This window comes from Pezoporus wallicus, unplaced genomic scaffold (genome assembly GCF_028554395.1).
Source record: "Pezoporus wallicus isolate ANWC-B61680 ecotype Strahan unplaced genomic scaffold, APGP_CSIRO_Pwel_v1 contig_3365, whole genome shotgun sequence".
NCBI lineage: Eukaryota > Metazoa > Chordata > Aves > Psittaciformes > Psittacidae > Pezoporus > Pezoporus wallicus.
In genome coordinates this window covers 118,068-141,570 of record NW_026640883.1, presented here as the reverse complement: position 1 = coordinate 141,570, position 23,503 = coordinate 118,068, and the positions used below count along the sequence as shown (strand labels likewise).

Sequence of the window (23,503 nt, the reverse complement as noted above, 5' to 3'; positions counted from 1 at the left end):
GCAAACCTGACTCCCTACTCCAAGCTGAACAGCTAACATAGAATAAAACCAACAAATTCCACTACCCCACAAAAGCCATACACTGGCCTTGATCTCAGCCATCTACCATTAACTCTCATGTACTTACCCTGAGGGACGACTACTGACAGAGGGGAAACCACAGTCCAGCACTCAGACCTCAGCTCAATGACATAACTGAAAGTGGAGGCAAGAAGTTTCCTCCTTGTGCAGTAAATTGCAGAGCACTGACTAAACACCCTCACTGAGAGTCCCTCACCACAGTGACATCTCCCTTATTTCTGTGCAGTTCACCAGGGCCTATTATTGCTTTGTTTTGTTTGATGTTCTCCCTATGTTGAGAGAAAGCATGAAGAGGGAAAAGAAAAAAGAGAAATCTAACTGTCTTTCAAGCTTCCTAATCATCTTCCTCAAAATGCTCCATGCATCAGCACTGATTTCATTATCTGCCTGCTGCTAGAGATTTTATTTAAATAATAACACACAGGGAAGAAAGGATTTAACCTGACCCCCTTGAACTGATGGGGGATGAATACTACACAGAGCTGACAATGAAAAGCCTGTTTCCTTTCTCAGACTAACCCAAAGACTGTGCAAAATTTCCCTCTATCCAAGCCCCTAATGTTTTAAATTGGGCTATTAAAAGCTTTTTCCTTTTTTAGGGGCCTGGGTTGAGGCAATCAGTGTATCATCAATGAATGAGGACTGATAAAATGAACCATCGCAAACCATAGCTGTGGGTAGAGTGACTTGCAGAGGCAGAACAATACAGAAAAAATGAGTAAATTAATACCAGTGTTCTATTCAGCTACAGAAGAGAATGAAAAACAGTAGGGTTCACATTTTTCCCCCACTGCAGCATTCAACCTGAGACTTTGGGTTATTACATATTATAGATCAAGTAGGATAATAAACAAAAAGTTTAGTGGGAAGCATGGAAGGATATCATTAAGTAATGAGTAAAAATACCAGGAACAGAAAGAAAAAAGAATTCCAGAGCACAATACAGTCAGGACCTTTTAACAGGCACAAGTGTGGGATCCCATCTAGTCGAAGGAGCAATCCAAGGTAACTCAAATGATGTCTGTCCTAGACTGTGTACACTATTTTTCCCACAGGAGTTGTGTCTGGGATGATCCCCATAGTTCGAATGGCATCTCTGGATTTTGACCATCACAGGCTCCTGCAGAGTCATTTACCTCTCCAAGAGTGATTAACATATAATCCTGATATTTTATTTTGGGAAATAGGCCATCTCTTCCCTTCCTGAGACCACGCACAGCAGCCTATTTCCAAAAAGCCATATTTACACATTTATGCAGCACAAGCGGGACGCAAAGAGAGCAAACCAGGCCAAATTAAGAAAGGGAAACCTAACCCCATCACTCTCTTTACTGAGAACCTTCTCTTTTCAAAATCTAAAACAACTGAATTCAATTATCCTAGAAAATTTCTACCAACTGTTCCCGAATTCTAATTCCCTGATATCACAGAGAACCAAGCTACACCCAACAGTTCCACAATAACTAAATTCGCTGCCAAACTCTTCCTGCCCCATTCTAAATGCCAGCTTCCTCACAGTTCCCAACCACACTTCCTGACAATGCCGCAAATTTTCATCATTCATAACCATCCTTCTGCATTTGCTGGACCAAGATGGCTGCATGTGATGGTAAAACTGGCTAAAGTAAGCATCTCTTCTCTTCCTCTCACCTACAACTAAGCAAGGAACACAAGAATCCCACCTTCACTCCTTATACTGCTGCCACATCATTAGTCCCAGTGGGCACAAGGTAGTTCTAGTTGCCTATATTCCTGAGGTCAACATGAAAAAAGGTCACTGCGTGCCCAGCTTACCTGATCCTCAGAGAGCTGAGATATGTGATTCACAGCAGCGTAAGACTCTATCTTCGGGTTGAAGTGGTTGATGATGGCTCTGAAACGAAGGAGGGAAAATTTCAGAGGTCTTGGGAACAGTTCAAGGATGCAGCAGAAATTCCCCACCAGCTTGAGTCAGTGCACATGGAGCCACAGTCCTGCAAGAAGTCATTCCTCCCTCTTCACATGGTATCCCTTGCTCTGCTGAAGGCATGCTCCCTGCTGAGAGGCCAATACAGATTCAGTCACAAGCTGACAGGAAATTGCAAGCATGGGCACTGCCCTATGCATGGGTGCTTTCATCCCAGCAGATATGGGGCTGTGCTCACTGTTCTGGCAGAGGGAATCACTGCCTTGCTGGGAACAGACTGCAAACTGGTCAGTGTTCCAGCAAAGTACTGCAAACCTGGCCATTGCTGTCCCATCTTGCTCAGAAACTGCATCTCCTCATCCCTTCCAAAATCACTATCACCTGACATTTTGCTCTGTGGAATTTTGTTTTTGATGCACTGTAGCTGATGGTTTATTGCTTTGGATCTCCACTGTTTAAAATGCAGCTGGCTCTTACTTGTAGTCATCCATCACTACAGCCATTACTTTGACTTCCCATAAAAACTTTAGCCCTCAGCCCCAATTTAGAGCACTTGAGATAACTTATGTCAGTGTCCCAAACACAGCAGCAGAAACACTGATCACTCCTACTTCTCTTCCTCATGTCTCTTACTGCTTCCACCAACACTCCTTCCCTTCTAGGCGGATCTAGATGCAGGTGCGCGAAATCTAAAATTGAAAGTAATAATTGGAAAAAGTAAATCAAACTGCAACTGGAATATTTCCTCAGCCTCTTCTCTGCTTGCCAGGTGCAGATGGGAAGACAAACGGCAAGACAGTAACATCTCCCTGGGCTAGAGTTTGCAACTGGTCTAGTTGGGATATTACTCATGAGACCTACTGCTGAGGTAAATGCTCATCGTGGGAACAGCCCATGTCATTGCTCGGCACAGATGTGCGCTGACTGTGCCTAGAGAACACTTGCTTAGCCAAATTGCGGCACAGCAGCAGTCAGGGCTTTCACTCTCATATTCATCAGCATGAAAATTCCCTCCAGCTCTCTCTGTTGCACTCTAATGGGTTCCCTCCTCCCCATACCTCCCCCTTCAGAAGGGCTTTCAGCTGCTTTTTCCAGACCTCATCACAGCTAAGAGCTGGTACCTGAGTCCAGGAATAAGTGATATTCAGTAGTGCCAATCAGAGGAAAGAAAACCTTCCTGGAAGCATTCTTACTTCTTTAAATACACAGATAAAGAAAAACAACAACAACAACAAAAAAACCCTAAACCCAAAAAACCCACCAAACCTAAACAGAATCTGCAGATTCACTTCAACATTCCCAGCCACACACCTCATCAACACACCAGATGCAGTCCACGCACAGGGCATTCATTCCAGCAACTGCTCCTGCAGCATCACTATGTAACTTAGCACAGTGGGGCTTCTGCAGTCTCGCCAGCCTTGACAGTTACATCAGTAAAGCAAATTCAGCAGGACCCCTGCCAAACTTCCCATACCACTCCTGCCTCTAGAGGAGGGCAAGCCAGAAGGTAGAGACATGCCCAGGCTCTTCCCATTTCAATCCAACCAGAGAAGCAGCTCCTATGAGTCACAATCACACTCTCCATTACCCAGGCTCTTGAACACTGTGGCTTTCAAGTTCCATGTTTCATGCCTGGCTGGAGTTATATGCTCCTACAGGACACACTGCAAGCTATTGAAAGAAAAGGGAACACAGACTTACAACAACTTAACTTCTGGCTTGACAGAAGGTTTGGCAGCTCAGAGGAGTTCAGTGCACTCACATGGTTCCAACATTTACCAGGGAACAGATTTAGCGTTTATTTGTATCCACTGCTGTGAAGCACTTCAGCACGGGCTGCCTGCTCACAAGCCCCTGCTCGGATCTGAGCTAGCGGAGCGGCACCTGCAATCACAGCTGGGATTCACCCAGGGAAAGCAAAACCAGCAACCAGCTGCCACTGCAGTAAGAATCAACAGACATTAAGGAAGAGAAAGAATTGAAGTCTCCTTCCTCATTTCCCTAAAGGCAAATGGACAGCTCCTCAGTGACTAGAGGAAGAAGTTCAGCTGCTTAATTTGTTTCAAGATTGCTTTTTCACTATGAAGAATTCATTCCCAACCTGACTTTTTGCAGAGCTGTTCTGAACCTGTAGGCAGCCTGGGGCAGAAGGGCAAAAAGAGTTCGGATTCAATCCTGGCTCTGTGTAACCAGATTCTTACTGCCCACCACACACTGCCAAGGACATACTCTGCACATGGTACAACCCTTCCCCATATATCTGCTATGAGAAATTCTAACCCTACCCCACCTAAGCTGCTATTGCACAGCAGCACCTTTCTACATCGGCTCCTCCTATATGCCTCTGTTATTCTTCCATCTGTCAAAATCCACCTTGTCCCTGGGGCATACTTTTAAGCAACTGGCCTCCTGAACTATTGAGTAACAGCTGGAATTTCACTTTGCAAAGCTGCCACTCCACAGGCAGCTTTCCTGGAAACAACATGGGCGGGAGTTTTTAAGCACAGTCTCCCCCTTACGGACAATATAATAGCGGCTTTGCCATCATTTGTTCACACTCCAGCATGCAACAACTGTGCCTTGGCAATGTTTTGTTTCAATACTGTGATTGCCTTGATTATTGGGATATCAGCCAGTACCTGTGTGGAGGGGGAAGGCAGCAGTTGGAGTGCTGGGAAAAGACTTGAGATGTGCTGTGCCCTACCGAGATCTTCATATCAATCATAAAAAACAAAACAAACCCAACCTTGTGTTTGGTATTCATGAAGCACTAGCACCTTCCGTGCCTTTGTAAAGCAAGGAGATGGTAAAGTGGCAACTGAAAGATAAAACACCGCAGCTCCCCAGCTGGCCTTAGATAGTGTGTACACCTACATATCTCTACACCTCAAAGTCCCTCTCCGGGGCTAGCTGCCATTTGTCATACACATTTTCTGAGCATTTTGGGGACTGAGAGATGCTTGGAGAGATTTCACTTCAGCAACACTGCCTCCTCTGACAGATCTGCAGTTCAGCAGTCGAATGACAAGAGGAGACTGTCACCAGACAAGGGGAGGATGCTGAACAGGCAGAAGGTGAAACAATGGCTCGGAAATTAAAGAACTGGCTCCCAGTGGCTTGTATCGAGGTTAATGCTTTGTGCTCTAAAGCAGACACAAGCAATTCCCACATTCTTTATCCACCAAGAGTCATTTACACACCAGCCATACCAGTGCTCTCAAAAAAAAAAAAACCCACATCTCCCATCAGTTCTTCAGACTACCTACACACCATGATGCCAGAAGCCACATAGAGACATATATGAATGAAGCTCTCTATGCTCCTTAGGATGAAACACCTTAGGACACTTTCATTTATGTATTTGTTGCATGTTTACTGCATACATTTATTTCTTTGTGAAGAAGAGAATGATTGCAGGAAAAATATGAAGTGTTCCATCCTGATTTAGGAACCAAAGCGCCAAAAGATCATTTATTTGTACTAGCTGTATTAATCCAGTTATTACACAGTGAAAGCGGGTTCCACTGAAACAGGTATTGTACAAACACAGAGTTGCAGAAAGGCTTTGCCCAGAGAGCTAATGATCTCAAGTGCAAGAGAACGAAGAAAGCTCAGAAAAGTGGAGTGGCAACAGAAAATCTAACAGTGCTGTTACTGAGTGTCATGAAAGACTTCAGTTAGATAAACCAAGGACAGGAAAAACACAGAGAAAGAATACTGCAGGAAGAAGTACAGAGATAGGAAAAAACAGACAGAAGGGCAGATAGGATTGAGAAAAACAGGTGAAAAGGCCGCAGGACAGAGATGTACACAGCAACAGCACCTGATCCCAGGGCAGTCTGTCCTCTGCAAACTGGAAATCTCTGACCGGTGGAAAGTTTCTACTCTGGCTGTTCTTGAGGCTGCAACAATTGGGCAGTATTGAACTGACTGTTATTAGCCCTTTCTCCCTCAGAAACACATGGGCTGGAAGGTAAGAAGTGGGGAATCTCTATGTGGGCCCTATTAAGCTTTTTTTTCCCCAAAAAAATGGAAACATCCCACTGCAGCTCTCACCTTCAGTTGTGGAGAGAGAAGGTATACCTAGAGGTAAGCTGCATTTTCACCCTCATCATCTTCACTGCAACAGGGCTTGCTTCTGCAGTGACTCTCCAGCCAGTAGGTGATGTTTAAAAAGCTTTTTCTATAGTCTTTTAAAGCTGTGTAGAGTTACTCCTTGACAAACAGAAACAACCAGTGATGTCCTTCAGAGAAGCCAAAGGACTGAAGAGGCAGAGCCTGCTGACAGGAAAGGGCTCCTATGAAAACTGGTATGGCATGCACAGTAATAAAAGAGTTAACCAATTCCTCAATTTAATTTGCCACTAGCAGTAATATCATATGTGAGAAATGAAACGCACCAGCAACACTGAGTTACTAGTCTCTCAATTATGAGCATCTTCAAGCCCACATGCACCCACTGTGGCAAGAAACACCACCCTGCCCACCTTAACTTCACAGCTGGTCTGGGAAGAGCTGGTCTTTCCCATGTGCAGGGAAACCAAAATCATTATGCTCAGGCAGGCAGCACTTCTTCAGCACGTTTTATCTGACCTCCAAACTCTCCCCATCAAGATATTGCAGATGAGCTGCCTAATATCCACCCTTGCTTGACAGCAGCAACACTTCCAGAGTCCCACGAGACAACACTGTCCTCTTCTCCTGAGAAGTGAAATGAAGCACTCTGGAGGTGCTGAAAGTAGGCTAAAGGAAAAACCAGAATGCTGTGAAGCTTATTATAGACATGGGAATGCTGAGCAATCATTTATTGCATGAACCTGGTCTTTGCACCTCTTTACAGGTGCAGCATGCAATGCCTGGCATATAATATTCTTCTGGATGCCCAAACATTTCTTGTACAATAAAAGCAGCACCCCAAGCTCACTTCTTCCTACACCCTATTACAGTGGAATAGAGAAGCAGCAACACTTGGCTGGTATTTACACCTTGACAGAAAATTAAGGAAACAGGAAATTGAGGCTGACCTTATACCCACTACTGGATTCAGTTCATCTTCTGAATTGAATGCTCATGCCAGCACAGCGCACTGGGCAACAGTGAGTGCATCTCTGCCTTTATTATTGCTGAGTGGCAAAAGGCAGCTAATTCACTTTTCCTCTGCAATACAAACTGACAGTATCTGAGGCGGACAAATACTCCAGGCACACACTAAGCTTCTAGTACCATGATGAAGGCTATGAACAGGCAGAAGCAGTAAAAGACATGGTTGTCTTTTGTCACACTCCACTTTACAAAGCTGCTTTACTACAAAAAGGAGAAAGGAGACCTGAGACATGGCGGTTATTGTTCAGGAACAGGAATCAGTAAGCGACCAGTTTCTCTGATCTGCTACAGCAGTTCCCTCTCCCTCTCACATGCCTTAGCTTCTGCCTTTATAAAATGGGAATAAGAACAATCACCTCCACAAAGTGTTTTAAACCAACCAGGTGAGAAGAGCTCAAGTGTTTTACTATGTGGTATGTTGGAAACTGCTCAAGCACAAGGCAGCAAGTAAATTACACATAATATGGAGACCAAAATGGACTCAAATCACCTATCCTTTTCCCCTCATTCATGCCATCACAATAGTGATGGCCTGTGCAAAACTCACAGCCATAAGCCAGCCTTCCCGCAGCAAGCTGTGTCTCAGCAAGCTGCAGTTTGGGGCAAAGATCCTGCTGGCATTGCTCTCTTACGCACTCCCAGCCCTCAAGATAATAAAACTCCATCTGTTCAGTGCCTGCAACAATTAGATTGAGTTACTCCATATGTACAGCCCCACCTGGCAGGAGATGAGAAGGTTTAGAGTATTTTATCACATGTCCATGAGGCACTGCTATCATACCTGCATACCTAAGCTGTGTGCATCAAAAGCAAGTAAACCCCCTGGAACAGGGCACTAAATTCTGCCTTCTACTGCGGTTTAACTCCAGTCTGTTAAATTTCTTCTGCTCCTGCACCTTAATGAGCACTGACATTAAGCTGAAAGTCCACAACATTTTCCAGACACAATAATAAACTGCAAGGGAGAACCCAAAATAAAACAGCATTTCAGTCAAAAGCACTTGCTTTACAGCTCACTGAAAATCCAAGAGTCAGCACTGCTGCAGTTGCACAGAAGAAATAAGCTCGCTACACCTGTTCAATGCTGCCATACTTAAGCCTATTGATTGTGATGACAGGCTTCATGGCAGAGAGAGATACACGGTCTATTTATTTAATAAGGAGAGGACAAAAGAGTGCACATGCACCAACAGAGCTTCTTGCAGTTCTTGGCATTGTTTTACCAAGCTCCATTCTGCAAGGGCAGAAGCAGAGGATGTGCTTTCTGACCCATCATGCAGCTCTGCAGTGCACCTCTCCATTGCACTGTTTGTTGGATACTAACCTGATATCATCACGGCTTTAGGATATGCTGATTTTCTCTTCTTACAGTTCACGTCCATACATTTAAGCCAAACAAATCAAATACCTTCACCTTCACAATTAAATAACTTCTATTTGGTTTCTTAACTAAGGAAGTCCTCATGGGTGAGCAGTTAACTCTTTCAGGATAGTTGTACAACTTCAATGGAGACTACAACTCAGGGAATTTATCGACTCGCCTATCACCATCCATCACTGGAAACAAGTCTAGAAGGATTTCTATTCCCTTTTCACAGTAGGCAGGCTTCAAAATTTCTAAGTATATATAACCAATGGGACTGCTAGTTTAACTGATATGAATGATGAAGTAGAAAATACTGCCTAGGCACTGGGAGTGAAAACATCTGTTGAAACACAGGGCACCAACCTGATCCGAGTTCCTGCTCTTCTGCCAATCTGCTATTGACTGTTCTACAACAAAGCTGTGATTTCATAAGGACTTCATTTCTTGTCTTGATCATGTAATTTATGATCGATCAAATGACGGGTTTTATGGCACATTTCATTGCTCTGAAACATCTGGCTACTAGCGATGAGAGTATGGTGAGAGTTTACTTTCCCCAAAGTCAAAGCATTAAAAAGCCAGTCCCCCATTACTCCTCAGTTCCAGAGAGCAGCAGTTAACTAATACTTGCTCCCCTCTAATTACAAGCAGAACTGTTTGTAGGCGCTGTTTGACAGAATACAGAAACATCCCAGATACAAAGTCTGCTCTCTGGGCTTGGGCTGCTGGGCACTAAAACCTGCAACTCAGTCTACCACGTTCAAGATCTGAGAGCTGACCATGATACAGCAGTGTATGGGATTTCAGGGACAATGTGCTTCCACAGCTGTGTTGCCAGTTTTGAAATTTCAAGCAACTTCTAAAATGAGAAGCCCTCCTTAGAAGGTTTCTTCATAGTGCTTTTAGAAGGTGCCTATTGCCCTAGGGCCGTGGTCATGCCTCAATAACTGCACAGACCCATAACTAAGAATTTTAATATGGAACTATATTTTCCAGAGTCTAAATGACCTCTCCTGCAGCACATGCTCTCCAGTTGTCTTACCTCATATATATTCATTTGTCCAGACAAGTTCTTCAGATGTGCCAAACAGAAAATGTAGTCCACAGACCAAACAGGCTGTGGTTCTTTCAGTACCTCAGCACCCTTTGATGCAAACAGCAGGATACTCTCTACTATCTACTCTCTAGTAGCCAGGAGCTTTAGCGCAATGAAATGTGTCATAAAACACTGCCTCAACACCAAATACAGCACTTCAGCTACAACTGCTTTTAATTCCCCCACGTACACGGCAACTCGCTCCACAAAACAAACAACAAGGGATGAAGAAACAGCAAATCCAGAAGGTGAGAAAAAACAAAACAAGGAGGAGAAAAAAAAATTTAAAAGGGAAAAAAATAAAAAAAAAAGCATTTGACAGTGGTTTACCAGAGAGGTTCGCAGATCCACCCTAGTCAGGTTTGCAGATCTACCCTCGCTAGTTAGGACCTGAAATAAGGAGCTTCTGGCAAGTATTTATTCTCTGCAAGCATTATAAGTGGATCGTCTACCACTGCTTCACAATTCACATTACAGACTGCCATCCAAATCTCCCGGGACACAAGACATTGCAAAACCTCTAACAGGACCAAAACCTGAAATTTTAATTTTTATGCCCATTAGTATCTTAATTAGTATTTTATCATAGAATGTTTTAGGAAAGCGGGAAGTCTAGCTTACTGGATGCTGCATTTAGTGCAGAATGCCATAGGGACTGCACACACCAGCTTCCAAACATACCAAGCAAAGAGTGAAATTTAAGAAGTTTATAAGGCAATATCCCACTGGGACCTTTTAAAGCTCTCTGAGAAAGGCAATGAGTACAGCTGCTAGTCTAATTAACTTAGAACGCTTGCTATCAAACCCACATTATCTATAGTGTGCAGAAACTACTCTTGTTACCCCTTTTTGTGCAGGTATTGCATGATGCCCTGAACATCCTGTTTACAGATTGTGGCAGCATGACAGAAACCTCTCTCTTTAGGTCACAACAACCTTACTTTACCAACTCACAGCAAAATCTGTGCCTGTGACAAAAATCCCAGAGGGAAAGAAAAGCACTGAAGCATGGGTATTTGTCTGGATTGAACAAGTTACAACAATATACTCTAGTCGTGAAGTAGATGGATATTAAATGACAGTAAGAGAGAGGGGGAAGGAACATTGCCTAAGCAAGAGTCAACTACAGTCAAACCTATTTCACAAAGGAAATGAAGTTGAGTCCCACAATGGTATTTAATTAATTACATCAAATGTCAGCTATGGCTGTACCTGCACAGCCATGTAAACCTAAAAGAGTCTACAATCTTAACCTTGCAGACACCATCAGCTACCACGCCAAACAAAACACATTATTTACAGTCCAATCTTCTGAAAAGACAAGATGCGCCAAACCTCTCAATATTTTCTCATCAGATAGGTGCAAATGAGAATCACACTTGTTGAGAAATGCCTGATGGAAGCACCTAAAGCAACATCTTGCCTTCAAAATCCAGGACCAAGTCTAAAGCATAGACTTTGATGACATCCACACACACACACCGAGTGAATACCACATCCTCAACAAAGATGTCATCACACGTCATTTGGGACAAGATGAACTTGGTTTTCAATGGCAAGGAAAGCTGTAGAGCCAAACAGCACTACAGCTGAATGAATGTTACAGTATTTATCTCGTGTCTGAAAGGCAGGAGGATTAGTAGTTTAGATACTGTTTTTCTGAGACACTGTGCCTGATTTACAGTCTACTGGACAGCTTCACCTCACCATACATATTTCATGCATACCCATCTTCTTTCCTGTTTACCTTCCTTAACCAGACCTGCCTCCCCAAAAAGCAGCAAGCTCCCCCCATACTGGTATCTCCAGATCTCACAAATGTCTACTCTTTGTTGAGATCTCTACTCTCAGTATCTAAGAAGCAAGAGATTTATCAGAGCTGAACCGAGTTACTGACAACAGGCAGGTTTTAAATCCCTTGTGACTGCACAGTAAAATGCCAAACCCTAAGCCAGCCTGTGAGCATACATTCATAGTTCATCAGACAACACTTGAGGACAAAAGAACTGAGGTCAACTCATCACAGCCACACAGACAAGTGGCAACTTTTTGAATCACCTGCCTACACCAAGGGTTTTCAGAATCGCTTCAGTGGTATTGAGGTGGTTTTGGTTTTTACTTTTATTTTGCACAACCTTATTCTGCACCAAATTTCAGGCAGATGTTGACAAAACCCATTCAGCTGAATTGGCCACTGAAGGACAGATTTTGGGGGACAGACTCTCCCATGTCACACAGAGAAGGAGAAGATTATTTTCTTTTCAAATGCCCAACTCCCCTCTCACCCACCATCCCCTCTCACCCACCATCACACCGGACATGTATATCTGTGCTCACCTCTCCCTCAAAGCTTTGGTTCTGTAATTTATACCCATGTTTAGTTTTTCTTCTCTGTTCTTTGCATGGGTGTCACTGAAAGCAAGGCCAGTGAAATGCAGTATCTATTTCTAAAGCGAAGTATGGTTCTCTAGCCTAAGAAACAGGTGAGCACCAAACATTTCAAAGTTAATTGCTGATGTTTTCCTATCAATCAAGTTAAAGAAAAAGCCCAACTCCTACAGTGTTCTGTTACTGATGGGGTTTATGCTTTAACATTTTTGGAGTGTTTTCCAAGGATCTTGCGAAAAAAACATAATGTGAAAGAAAAAAAAAAAAAGCCACATGTTTTTTAATCAGCTACATGTGATATAAAGCAGGTGGCAGAGGATCTGCAAGCAGTAAGGAGGCCTGGGCTTTTCTCTATGAAAAAGAGAGCTAAAGATTTGCCTCTCCCTTTTCCTTACAATAGCCAATAGACACATACTGGAGGGGTACATCAGTTTTAACAGGGCAATAACTCTGGACAGTTCAAGCTGGCTTCTTTGCAAATCTTAAGCTGCACTACTCTTAAATCAGCATCTCCAATTAAACCTTACAGACCTTGGCCCAACCTCCCTGGCCAACCTCCAACCCAGACTGTGTTTTATCACCTCCTTTCCTTTTCAACACAAAACATCCATGTATTCAGTTGTTGCTACAAGGTTTGCAGACACTCCACAGATGAGGAAGACCACACAACCTCCCAAGTTCAGCAACCATAGCTAGGGACACACTAAGAAATGTTACTCATAATGAAATGAAAATACAGGGAAAAACAAGCAATCTTGAGGCAAAGAGCCAAGTGCGTTGTAGCTATTTGCAAAATAACTAATACCAAAAAGAAAGTCACACTTGGTTGCATTAATTTCTACAAGCTCTCTTCGATTCATAATAGCTCTAGCAAAACAACCGAAGCATTAATAGGCTGCTGAAATCTTGAATTGTCATTTTACTATTACACTTTCATTGGCAAAAATGCAGTGCTGATTACTTGTATTCAAATATTTCATTTTTCCTCAGTTCCTTTTAGCTCTTCCATTCAAAGACTGAAAGCAACACTTCTTCCCTGGTTGCTATAGCAGGCTGATTCCTGTTCCTGCTTCACCTCACCACTCTTCAGTCTGCATGCAAGGGGCCAGGACTTTTTCCTGATGATGCTTGCAAATGAGCATTAAGCAATATCGTCTGAGCACTAGAAACCTTTGAGATAGCAGTGCTGCCATACACTGTGAAGGGAAAGCTGCTCAATTTAATCATTTTGGGAAATAGGGAGGAACAGACATTTCTTACCAAAAAAGGCACTCAGGACATACATAGGTCACTATTACGAAGTTTTAAACTACCAATAATTCTGTGAGCAATGCTGCACATTCCCCCACATTTACAGAGGAGAAAAATCTGCACGGCTTCTGTTACCTTGGCTAGCATTCATCCTGAGCATATGCATAATTACTTACTATTGATAAGCACACACTCAGAAATTTCTTACGATTTAACAAACATCAAACACTGCTCCAGCCCAACTGATACAGCATTTATTGCCAAGTAAAACACTGTAAAAATCTTGCTCCAAAATCTCTAGTCAAACTTGCAGCAAAAGAACCTGTTAGTGCAACATAAAGCAATCAGGCTGCTTACTGTTCACCTACCAAACCCCATGCTCCCTTCACCCACACTGCACTTAAGTCATCATTTTCCTAACTCTATTTAAAAAGCATTCTTTGCAACCAGCTTGCCAGTGCTGTGTAAGCTTGCCTGGCAAAATTTCTTTGTATTTTACAAGATTCCTAAAGGAATTAAACTGTGCAAATCATTAGAGAACTTTGATTACTAATTTAAATAACAGGTCAGATGATTATAGGACTAAGTCAGTATCAAAGGGATTAACTGCTGCTTCAACAGCTGCGGTGGGTTGACCCTGGCTGAACACCAGGTGCCCACCAAAACCACTTATTCACCCCCCTCCTCAGCTGGACAGGGAAAGGAAAATAAAATGAAAGGCTCGTGGGTCAAGATAAGGACAGGGAGAGATCACTCAGCAATCACCATCACGGACTCAACTTGGGGAAACAGTTTATTACCAATCAAAACAGAGAAGGATAATGAGAAATAAAACCAATCTCATCTCCCCCCTCTCCCCTTCTTCCTGGGCTTAATTTTATTCCCAAATTCTCTACTTCAACAGGGAATAGGGGTTTTTGGGCAGCTCATCATACTTTTCTGCTTTTTTTTTCCTCCTCATGGGAAGTCTCCTCACACTTCCCCTGCTCCACCATGGGGCCCCTCCCACAGCAGACAGTCCTCCATTGAACTTCTCCAATGTGAGTCCTTCCCACAGTCTGCAGTTCTTCACAAACTGCTCCCACAAGGGTCCCTTCCACGGGGTGCATCCTTCAGGAACAGACTGCTCCAGTGTGGGTCCCCCATGGGGTCACAAGTCCTGCAGCAAACCTGCTCCAGCACAGGCTCCTCTCTCCATGGGGCCACAGGTCCTGCCAGGAGCTGCTCCAGCTTGGGCTTCCCACAGGGTCACAGCCTCCTTCGGGCATCCCCCTGCCCTGGCATGGGGTTCTCCCTGGGCTGCAGCTGGAATCTGCTGCACCATGGACCTCCCTGGGCTGCAGGTGCACAGCTGCCTCACCATGGGCTAAACCATGGGCTGCAGAAGAACCTCTGCTCTGGCTCCTGGAACACCTCCTCCCCTCCTTCTGCACTGACCTTGGGGTCTGCAGGGCTGCTTCTCTCACATACTCCTCTCTCCAGCTTCCTTTCCACAGTTTCCCCTCACTTCTTAAATATGTTATCCCAGAGGTGCTACACACACCAGACACGTTAGGTGCTCAGGACTAATGGTTCAACCTCCCTCTTCTAGCAGGAATCCTCTTGCCACAGCACAGGAAGCTCAGCTCGAGAGCTATGGATCTCTAAACCTCCAGATGCTGCATCTCTGCATTTGGAGAAGACATACAACTGCTGTGTACAGAACGTCACTGCAAGTTAAATGTGGCTATAGGCCTGGCCATAGGGCCCTGGCAGGAGGCCAGAGGGGCTGACAACAGATCTAAATTTGGGGCATAATATGCTAGGCTGGCACACCTGTTGATTGCTCAGAGTTCATCATTCTGTATTAATGACAGCAAATATACTTTCCCTGACCTTTACTTCCCACAATCCTAAGAAAGCCTGAAGAATTAATATTCAGGGGACTTCTAAGGCTTCATTCTGCATGGTGATGAACAGGGAGAGCCAGCGAGAAACAACCTCTTGCCTTAACACAAGTCATGCAGGAGAGCAGGAGTAAACAAGGTGCTTAACCTCCTGAACAGCAACGGCAAATCTCCGAGTATCAACAAACCTGAATACCTTACTGTCCCAGAACATCTCTGCCATTATTCAACAGGCAGAGTTAAGAGGTGGCATGAAAAGAGCAAAGACAAACCTGTAGCCCTACAGATTCTCTGCAATTTCAAGCTAATGAAAGCTCCAAAACAGGCTGTACTGGGCTTTAGATACTCCTTCAGATCAGCTCTTCATGACCCAGTAATAGAGCTGCATCAAGTATTGACAGCCTTTCCTGTTTCCTTAAATGGTTTTTAACATATCATCAATTATACCATCACTTTTAAGTGGTTTTAGCCATTTCAGAGAAACTGCAATCAGTCACTTTGCTGCTAAAGGTCGTGTTCTCTTCCAGCTCTAGTAGGATTCACCACAGTGCGCTGGACTGGGGCAGAGTGCGGCACAGTTTACTCTCCCCTGGTGGTGAGCATCGCTAAGATTCAGATTCAGCTCCTGCCTTACTTTGCATTGCTATAGGCAGTGCCAGTCGTGTTCAATGCAGGGTGCCTGTACGCATGGAGTTGGGGGCCTCTTAGGAGTATCTTAGGCTGTAGACCCTGCAGTTGATAAGCAGGACCTGTTCTGTCAAAGGATGTCTTGGCATCCTGGCCTAAAGACTCAAGCATCCTCAAGATGACAATATTTAAGAACACAAATGCTACAATAACAATAATGTATGTGCGTAATAAAAAGAGAGACTTTGCTGAAATAAAGAAGGCATTTAATTTCTTGGGTTTGAGGCCAATCCCCAGCATGATTTATTGCTCATGTCCATTAATTCCACAAACAAAAATGGAAGGCTGAGCAAAACTCATTCAGTAAAAGCTTATTTAAGAAACAGACTTAAAGAGACCCTCTGAAGCACAGTAGCTTTCTTTTGCTGTTACAACTTAGTATAAAATTCTTGCCATTCTGAAACACAATGAGCAAAATCCCTGTCCCCCCATGAAAACTGAAACATGTATGGCTAAAAATATAAATCACAAACATGACATTTCTACGAGAAGGTTAAGCTAGCAAGTGATTTCTCTACACTTCCTTGCAGCACAGCTCCTCCACCCTGGCCCATACTGACTGAGCAATGCCATCGTGGTAACTCCAAACTGCAGAAAAATGGGAATCTTGCAGCCCACTGATATCTGCTTGAATCTCACCTCTGTCCTGTGGTGTTAAGAGCAACAACTCAAGGCCACAGGACAGCCCTTCTGTTTAACTGCTGCACGGATAAATTTCAGTAGGTCTAATGCTGATATACAGGAGAAGAATTCTCTCAATGGAAAAACACAAACTGAAAGCACAGGAATCCAGAGTGAATTTGTTAAGTTTTAAAGGCAAACCGAGTTACTTGATCCCGTCTAAGAGATTCACAAAATACAAGTCAGTAGATCAGCTTATCCAAGCCTCTGTGTATCACAGGCTGTTGAATTTTTTGCCATTATCCTTGCACTATGTAGTCCCCTGCCAGTAGCTAGGCTGCCTTTTACAGAGGTATTCTGATCAGATACAAAGGGGAAAAAAAACAACCAGATCCCTCCTGTCATATATTACAATGGTTAATTACCTATTAAAAAATGGGTACCTAATTTGCAGTTTCAATTTGGTTTCAGTGTCTAGCCTTAGGTTACTTTTCTGTTTTGGCATTCTGTCTTCTCACAAGACGCTCTATCATTCTAAAGAGCATACCTCAGGTTTTGTTTCAAAGAGATCAAGATACTGAGATCTTGAAAGCATTTTTACTGGCCTCTCATAACTGAGGCTTCTCTGTTCTTCCTCCAGTCTTTCAATGTACTTTTTGAAGCAGACACTAGACAAAATTGCAAAACATATATGATCATAAAATCACTTTCCTGCTCCTGATAATATTTCAAGGGTCAAATAAACCTTTTTAGCTGAACATTTCATGAGGGATCTAGAGTAAAGCTGCCAATCATTGCTCCTTGAGTCACTGCTTGTCAAGATACTGCCTCCTTTTGAGGCTGGCACTTGCTTTTTCCAAGAACTGCAGAGCCTGATGTGTTAAAAAGCAACTCAGATCACACTGCCCCACTTACGCCACGATTTAACCTTTTGTCAGTCTTCCAGTAACTTGCAAAATTTGTCGGAAATTATTATGCTCTTCCTGATCACTGAAAAAAAAAACACCTTAATACATAGCACTATTTTTATATTCATCACCTAAGGAAGTGCAACCTCAACATCTTTGCCTGCTGCGGATGCTCCAAGACAAGTGCATCACTTATTCTTGGGCTCTACAGTGTTGTTCTGGATGCACACTGCTAGCTCCAAAAGAAACAACATGAGATTCATGTGTCCATAGAACTTCGGTAATCTCTGCTATAAAGTTAACACATGCAGGTTCTTAAATCCCCCTTCTCTCTTCTGTCTCCAAGTTTTCCAGATGAGCTATAATGTATGCTTGTCAGCAAAAAATATTTGGAGAACCAACTGGGAAAATGTAAAGCCAAGTCTGACCTGAAATAATCTCAACGACTTCTGACATCTGCCCCTGCACTAATGCTCCAGAGCTCTCAAAGTTCTTCTGGGCACCTGGAGTTCCTTTGGTAATGAATGCTCACATATGACCCCAAATTCCTAGAAACTCTCTGCCAATGAGTAACCTGGTTCATATGGCTTGTCTGCTTTAGCCAAGACAAAGTACTTGACACTGGACAACTTGACGCAGAATTACTGTAGTCTGGAATGTGCTGTTTGATCACCTCAGCAGTTTCGAGGACATCAGTGCAGAAATGTGACAAGAAGACAGTCTCAGCTCTGAAAGTAGGCTCTATCCATGTCTCCTCTCAATTAAACAATGCTAATAGCATGTAAACACATTCTTCATCTCACAACTGTGATAACTAACAAGTAACTGCCAGGGAAACATTGATTAGAATGTATTTATGAGCATACAACCATATTCCCTCTCCTCTGCAGGAGCCACTATCCATCAGTCGATCTCTTCAATGCAGAGAAGAACCCAAGCTGAAGACTTGACCACATGACCACTTTGAAGAAAAATCAGTCTTGATATGCTGGATATTTCTCATGGCACAATCTAACAGATACCACATCCTTCCTCCTTTTTCTTTACACATAACTGACATAAAAAAAGGAGCAAAAATCCAATTAAATTTCTAAAACCAGGTCACCTCTAAAACTCCCATATACTCTCTACAAGACTGCCAAAGAGTTCTCATACAGATCTGGATGTAGTCCAAGCTGAAATACACTTTGGTGCCCTAAAGCCAATGGAATCTCAAAAGGACAAATTATTCATCAATGTCCCCTACTAAAATGCATTCTGCAATGTTGCTAGCACAAAATGGCTGTTTGGTATGAGTGGGCAAAATGATTTATTAGTGTATATATACATATAGCCTCTGAAGCACTGCAGTCCTTCTGACAGAGAGGCATACAAATGAGAGGATTATGCAGATAAATCACGGGCACAGAACTGGATTTTACTGTACTTCCACTGTGTGTATATATATGATTTACAACCAGTTTCAAATGAAGTTTTGTAATATTTTAACATTAAAAATTCTTGTTTTAGAAAGTTGATTACCACTTTCAAATACCTATCTTCTTACTCCTATGTATTGACTAATACATTAAAACTAGAATAAGACAATTTACTTTTTGCTTCACAGCTACTGAGAAACTCCTATCCATTATTAGATTAGCTCAGTTCACCCCAGACCAAAATGATTTCCAGGATGTTCCTACAGCACATTTCATCTAGTACATCTGCATTATTTATGGCATTTACACAAGGAAAATTGAAGGCTTTTATAAACTAAGACACAAATCAATACAAGCTCTTAGCAGATGGGGCCTTAGCAGGGTTCCGCCACAGCATTGTTCCACACCAAGCAAACTCTTTCAATGGAATAACTGGTAACACAGAAAGAAAGCTTTGCATAGTCAGTCAAGAATTAAAGATACCCTCGGCACCAAACCATTCAGTAAGTACTGTACCTGCCTCATTCAGACGCTAAACAGGGCTAGGTTTGCATGCAATAGGTCGCTTAAACTGTTTCACAACAACAGACTGCAAGCAATACGATAGCTTTGTTTCATTTCCCTCCCCAGGAGAAGATAAAAAGGCTGTAACACAGATGGCTTTCCCTGCCAGAGGCACCATGGACTGGGGAAGAAATGGATGAGAGGCAAATTCCGTTTGGCAGTCAGTCAGGTCAGCAGTGTGCTCCAAAGGAGACATTTCTCAGCATTTCATTGCATTGGTGCTTGTTGTAGGTAGCACAAACACTGGATGGAACTGGCCTGCAAGACCAGCACTGGGCAGGAGAGCCACAAAGCCTTAGCTCCTCAGTGAGGGAAAGACCCTTCCCACCTCCATTCAGATATAGCCCACAGCTGGGCCAGCATGGGGTGGCAAATGACAGTCAGATACATGGCTTTACATCTGCCTGTTTCCAGATGATACTCTTTCAATTCACCTTGGCTGGTCTTCACAAAGAACAGATCATTATATGAGGCATTTAAGCAGAAATCTCCCATAGATCTCTGCTTAGGAGAGATCCATTTGCTCTCCTAACCCACCTAACCTGTGCACTGAGTATTCCTGATAGGTTGTGGGTTTTTTTTATTCAGTGAAATCAAAGTTTTTCTTCAGAGATTTCAGCAAAAGACCCTTTTAAACATGTATTTATAGAGCAGTACATGGGGATGTGCAGCAGCCAGAAGGAAAAAGGAATGAATGATAAATTACCCAACAGAAACTTCCTTTAGAACAGTAACCTACAACAGAAAAAACAGATTATGTCCCTGTTCAATTCCTTGCTCTACAAAGGCTCAGTAACGGATTTGTCCCCTTAACCAAATAAAAAACCCTAGAGCCTTTAATTTTTTTATTTGTTTAAACCTAAGAAGTCTCAAAAGGTCCCACCAACTCAGCCTTCTTTAGCTGACAAACAGGAGGCTACTGAATTCATAAAGACTTACATTTGGATCAGGGCTAACAAGAAAGAAAAAAGGACAGAAAACCCTGTTAGCCTTAATTAAAATCATGCCTTGCTCAGCTGGCACACGTTTTACTTGCATGAGATTTATGAGTTCATGATCCTGACAGCTCTCCATGAGTTCTTTCTGGAGAAAAAAGGAACAGTGAAGATAAATGACTGAAATCCTAAGGTAAAATCATGAGGGAAGAAGAATTTTCCATGGTTAAACATTCTACTCTTTTCTCCACCAGTGCTTCAGAAAATGACACACTTCTCTGCCACTTCCAGAAAAGAGCAAAAGGCTGCTAAGACTGGAGACCAGCTCATAGGAAAGTACAGTCCCCTTCCTTAGACTCTTCTAATTACCACAGACACACAAGCAGCAGGAGAAAGCCACAGAAAGGCTTGGAGGCCTTCTCTTCTGCATACAAAGCTGATGTGGGTTAAAATGTAGTTAAGGGACTCCCCCACATAACAATGAACCCTTATAGACACCTAACATGGGAATTCAGCCTTCTTAACTTGAATGTAGTGACAGATTTAACAAACCACATGTATAACCTGGATGGGTGATTGCAAGTGAAACGTAATTCTTCAGTCTTGAAGTGGATGGATGGGGACGCTGGCATGTTGCCTTACCATTGGTAAAAGCTTTGAAATAAATAGCTGATTCCTGAGAAGCTGCTGACAGATAAAAATTATGTAAACATTAAAAACTGCCATACTGAGCCAGGTAGCAAAGGCCAGCTCATTGTCTAGAAATGGGAGCTCAGGTAACTGCATAAAAGCAGACAAGAATAAAATGATACTGCCTCAGAAAGAACTCTTACATCCAGCCCCATGCAGTTCAAGATGATATATGAGGCAGAGGTGATACCTGTATGATCAGTAACCCATGATGGAGTTTTCTTCCATTAATTTGTATAATTGTTGCTTTAAATCTGCATAACCTTTCAGGTATTCCACATCTCAAGTAAGTTTTGCATAAGGCAGTATCTCTGGTTTGAGCTTATCAGATTTCTGATGCACTGTCCTCTTGTAGCTCCTCTTCATCTTCTCTATGACATTTAATGTTTAATTTAATATGTATTATCTCTGCCATCTCTCTTCCAGCCTGAAAACTTGTCATGTATATAAATATTCTTTATAACACATCTGTTTCCATACCTTTAGTCATTCTTGCTGCCCCTTTCTGAAACTTTACTAGTTCTGCTACACCTTTCTGAATTTTTAAGCTCTGGATACACAGTAAATGAAAGACTTGCCTTGCCTTTGAGAATCAATTCCTATAGAAGATAATACATTATTTACTGAGGGAGAAGGATTGAGTTGAGAAGCAAATAAAGAAAATGATATAGCTGGGTAAGAGAGAAGCTCCACTTTAGACCCAGAGACTTGAATGATTTTAAACACCACAAGTAATAGTTTAGTTGGTGCATATTAAATATTTCATCTAGAGTGGTAGAGGAGCATGTCAGTAAAAAAAAGAAAGAAAATAAAGAAAATCAACAGCTTTACAACAGAGCCACTGTAAAGTTTCTGTGGGAACATTAGATTATATGAAAATCTCAGGCTGAGTATTGCAGAAGGCTGTGGGTTATTTAGTGCATACATGTGGCGGGTACTTGCGCAACTAGTTGGGTCCCTGACTGATAAAGGGAGAATGAACTACTATTGTAAAGGATGAGGCAAGTTTTATAAAGGGAACTTAAACCAGTTTTTCCTCAAATTTTCTTTAAATTATTTACTGTTGACCTTCTTCAATAATTTTAGGCTATCACCACAATTCTGGTGCTATTCAACTTCTTGTGTTTCCATTTTGTAGGTTTTCAGAAAGAGTCTTGGGTATGGTTAATGAGTAAAGAGACAGCCTCTGAGGAGGAAAGCATACATGGTTCTTCCCTCCAAGTCTGTCCTGAATCAGCACAGAGAATACTACATAGTTTTCTATGTGCTATATAGCTATATATCTATATATATAGCTATATATCTATATACAGCTATGCTATAGCTCTGATTTTCCAGGCGAGTCAAAAAGCAACCATTCTTCCCACTCAGTGAGCTTCACAATTTTCAAAATAAGCAGAAAGCTGAGACTCAGTACCCGTACAAATTCCTGTTTGGGTAAATTTGCCTCCACAGCTTCATTCCTCGCCCTACACTGCCACATGGTGAGCCTATGCACAGTTAGTACAGTTCCTGTATTTCAGCAGCAGACCAAAGAAAACAGAAAACTCTACAGTGAGTGGTATGTCTACAAAGGAAGCCCAGACTGTATCTGGAAAAAGGACAGTAAGATCATAAAACAGTGGTCAAAAGAAAAATACAAGCGTCCTTCCTGAGGCTAGGAGAAAGCCTGCTGTGCGAAACAATTTAATAATTAAATTGAAGAAGAAAATACCACTGTAATTAACAAAGAGCCAGCATGGCCTAGCTAATCTCATCATGAAGAGAGCAAATAAAGTAGCATGCATTTTATGGAGCAATTTAATCTGGCAAGCAATTAATCCTAAAAGCACTAAGTCAAACGAATAGATTTCCCTTTAAGGAGATCACATTCATCATCTGTAATGTATTCTAAACTGCAATTTGTTAGCCAACCCCTGAATTTTACAGAAGGCATTTACTGTCTTCCGTTAGTGGAAAAGCAATCCCTGACTGACAGGAGGGAATGGCATCAGCCTTTTTGAACCGGCTAGTCTATTAACACTAACAGGTTCCTAACCACTGGTGCAGGAAGCAAATAATTTGCAACAAGCAGCTAAAAGTGTTTACAAGCCTTATACTTCGGAAAGCACTACAACAGAATTTACCAGACTATCTGAGCAATGTCCTAATCCACTGACCAACCTGATGTGACTCATCTCTGTAATGTCCTGGAGCTGATAACATTATTGATGGGTGAATTTACAATTAATAAATAAAATACAAATCAACCCTTGCTCACTGAAAACCGCAGCAGACATCTCTTACCTGCGCTCCTCCTGGTGCAAGTCTGGGATTCTGTCTCTCTACACCCTCTCATACTCTCAGCTACAAGATAATCCTTCCCTGACCAGTTTTAAATGGAATTAGATCAGTTTAGATTGCATCATACTATCTATAGTATGATATATAACTACTATATATACCAACATGTCACAAGACTGCCCCAGTCCCTCAGTGCTTTTAATGTTAGAAATCCTTTCACTTCCAACTTTTATTTATTCATGATACCCCCACCGGCCCATTTGTTCACACTACAAACTGCCCCTTAACTTCAAAAGCTGTTCTACATCATTTCTGTT

General features: G+C 42.5%; 1 protein-coding gene across 2 annotated transcripts in view; it reads right to left on the bottom strand.

The window, feature by feature from the left end:
• The window catches only part of ARMH3 (armadillo like helical domain containing 3), a 127,435-nt gene that overhangs the window by 32,488 nt on the left and 71,444 nt on the right, over window positions 1-23,503 (bottom strand). For both annotated transcript variants that reach the window (XM_057421124.1, XM_057421123.1), the window contains one exon: window positions 1,876-1,954. In XM_057421124.1, coding sequence (XP_057277107.1) covers window positions 1,876-1,954 — 79 coding nt within the window. The remainder of the gene's footprint in view (window positions 1-1,875; window positions 1,955-23,503) is intronic.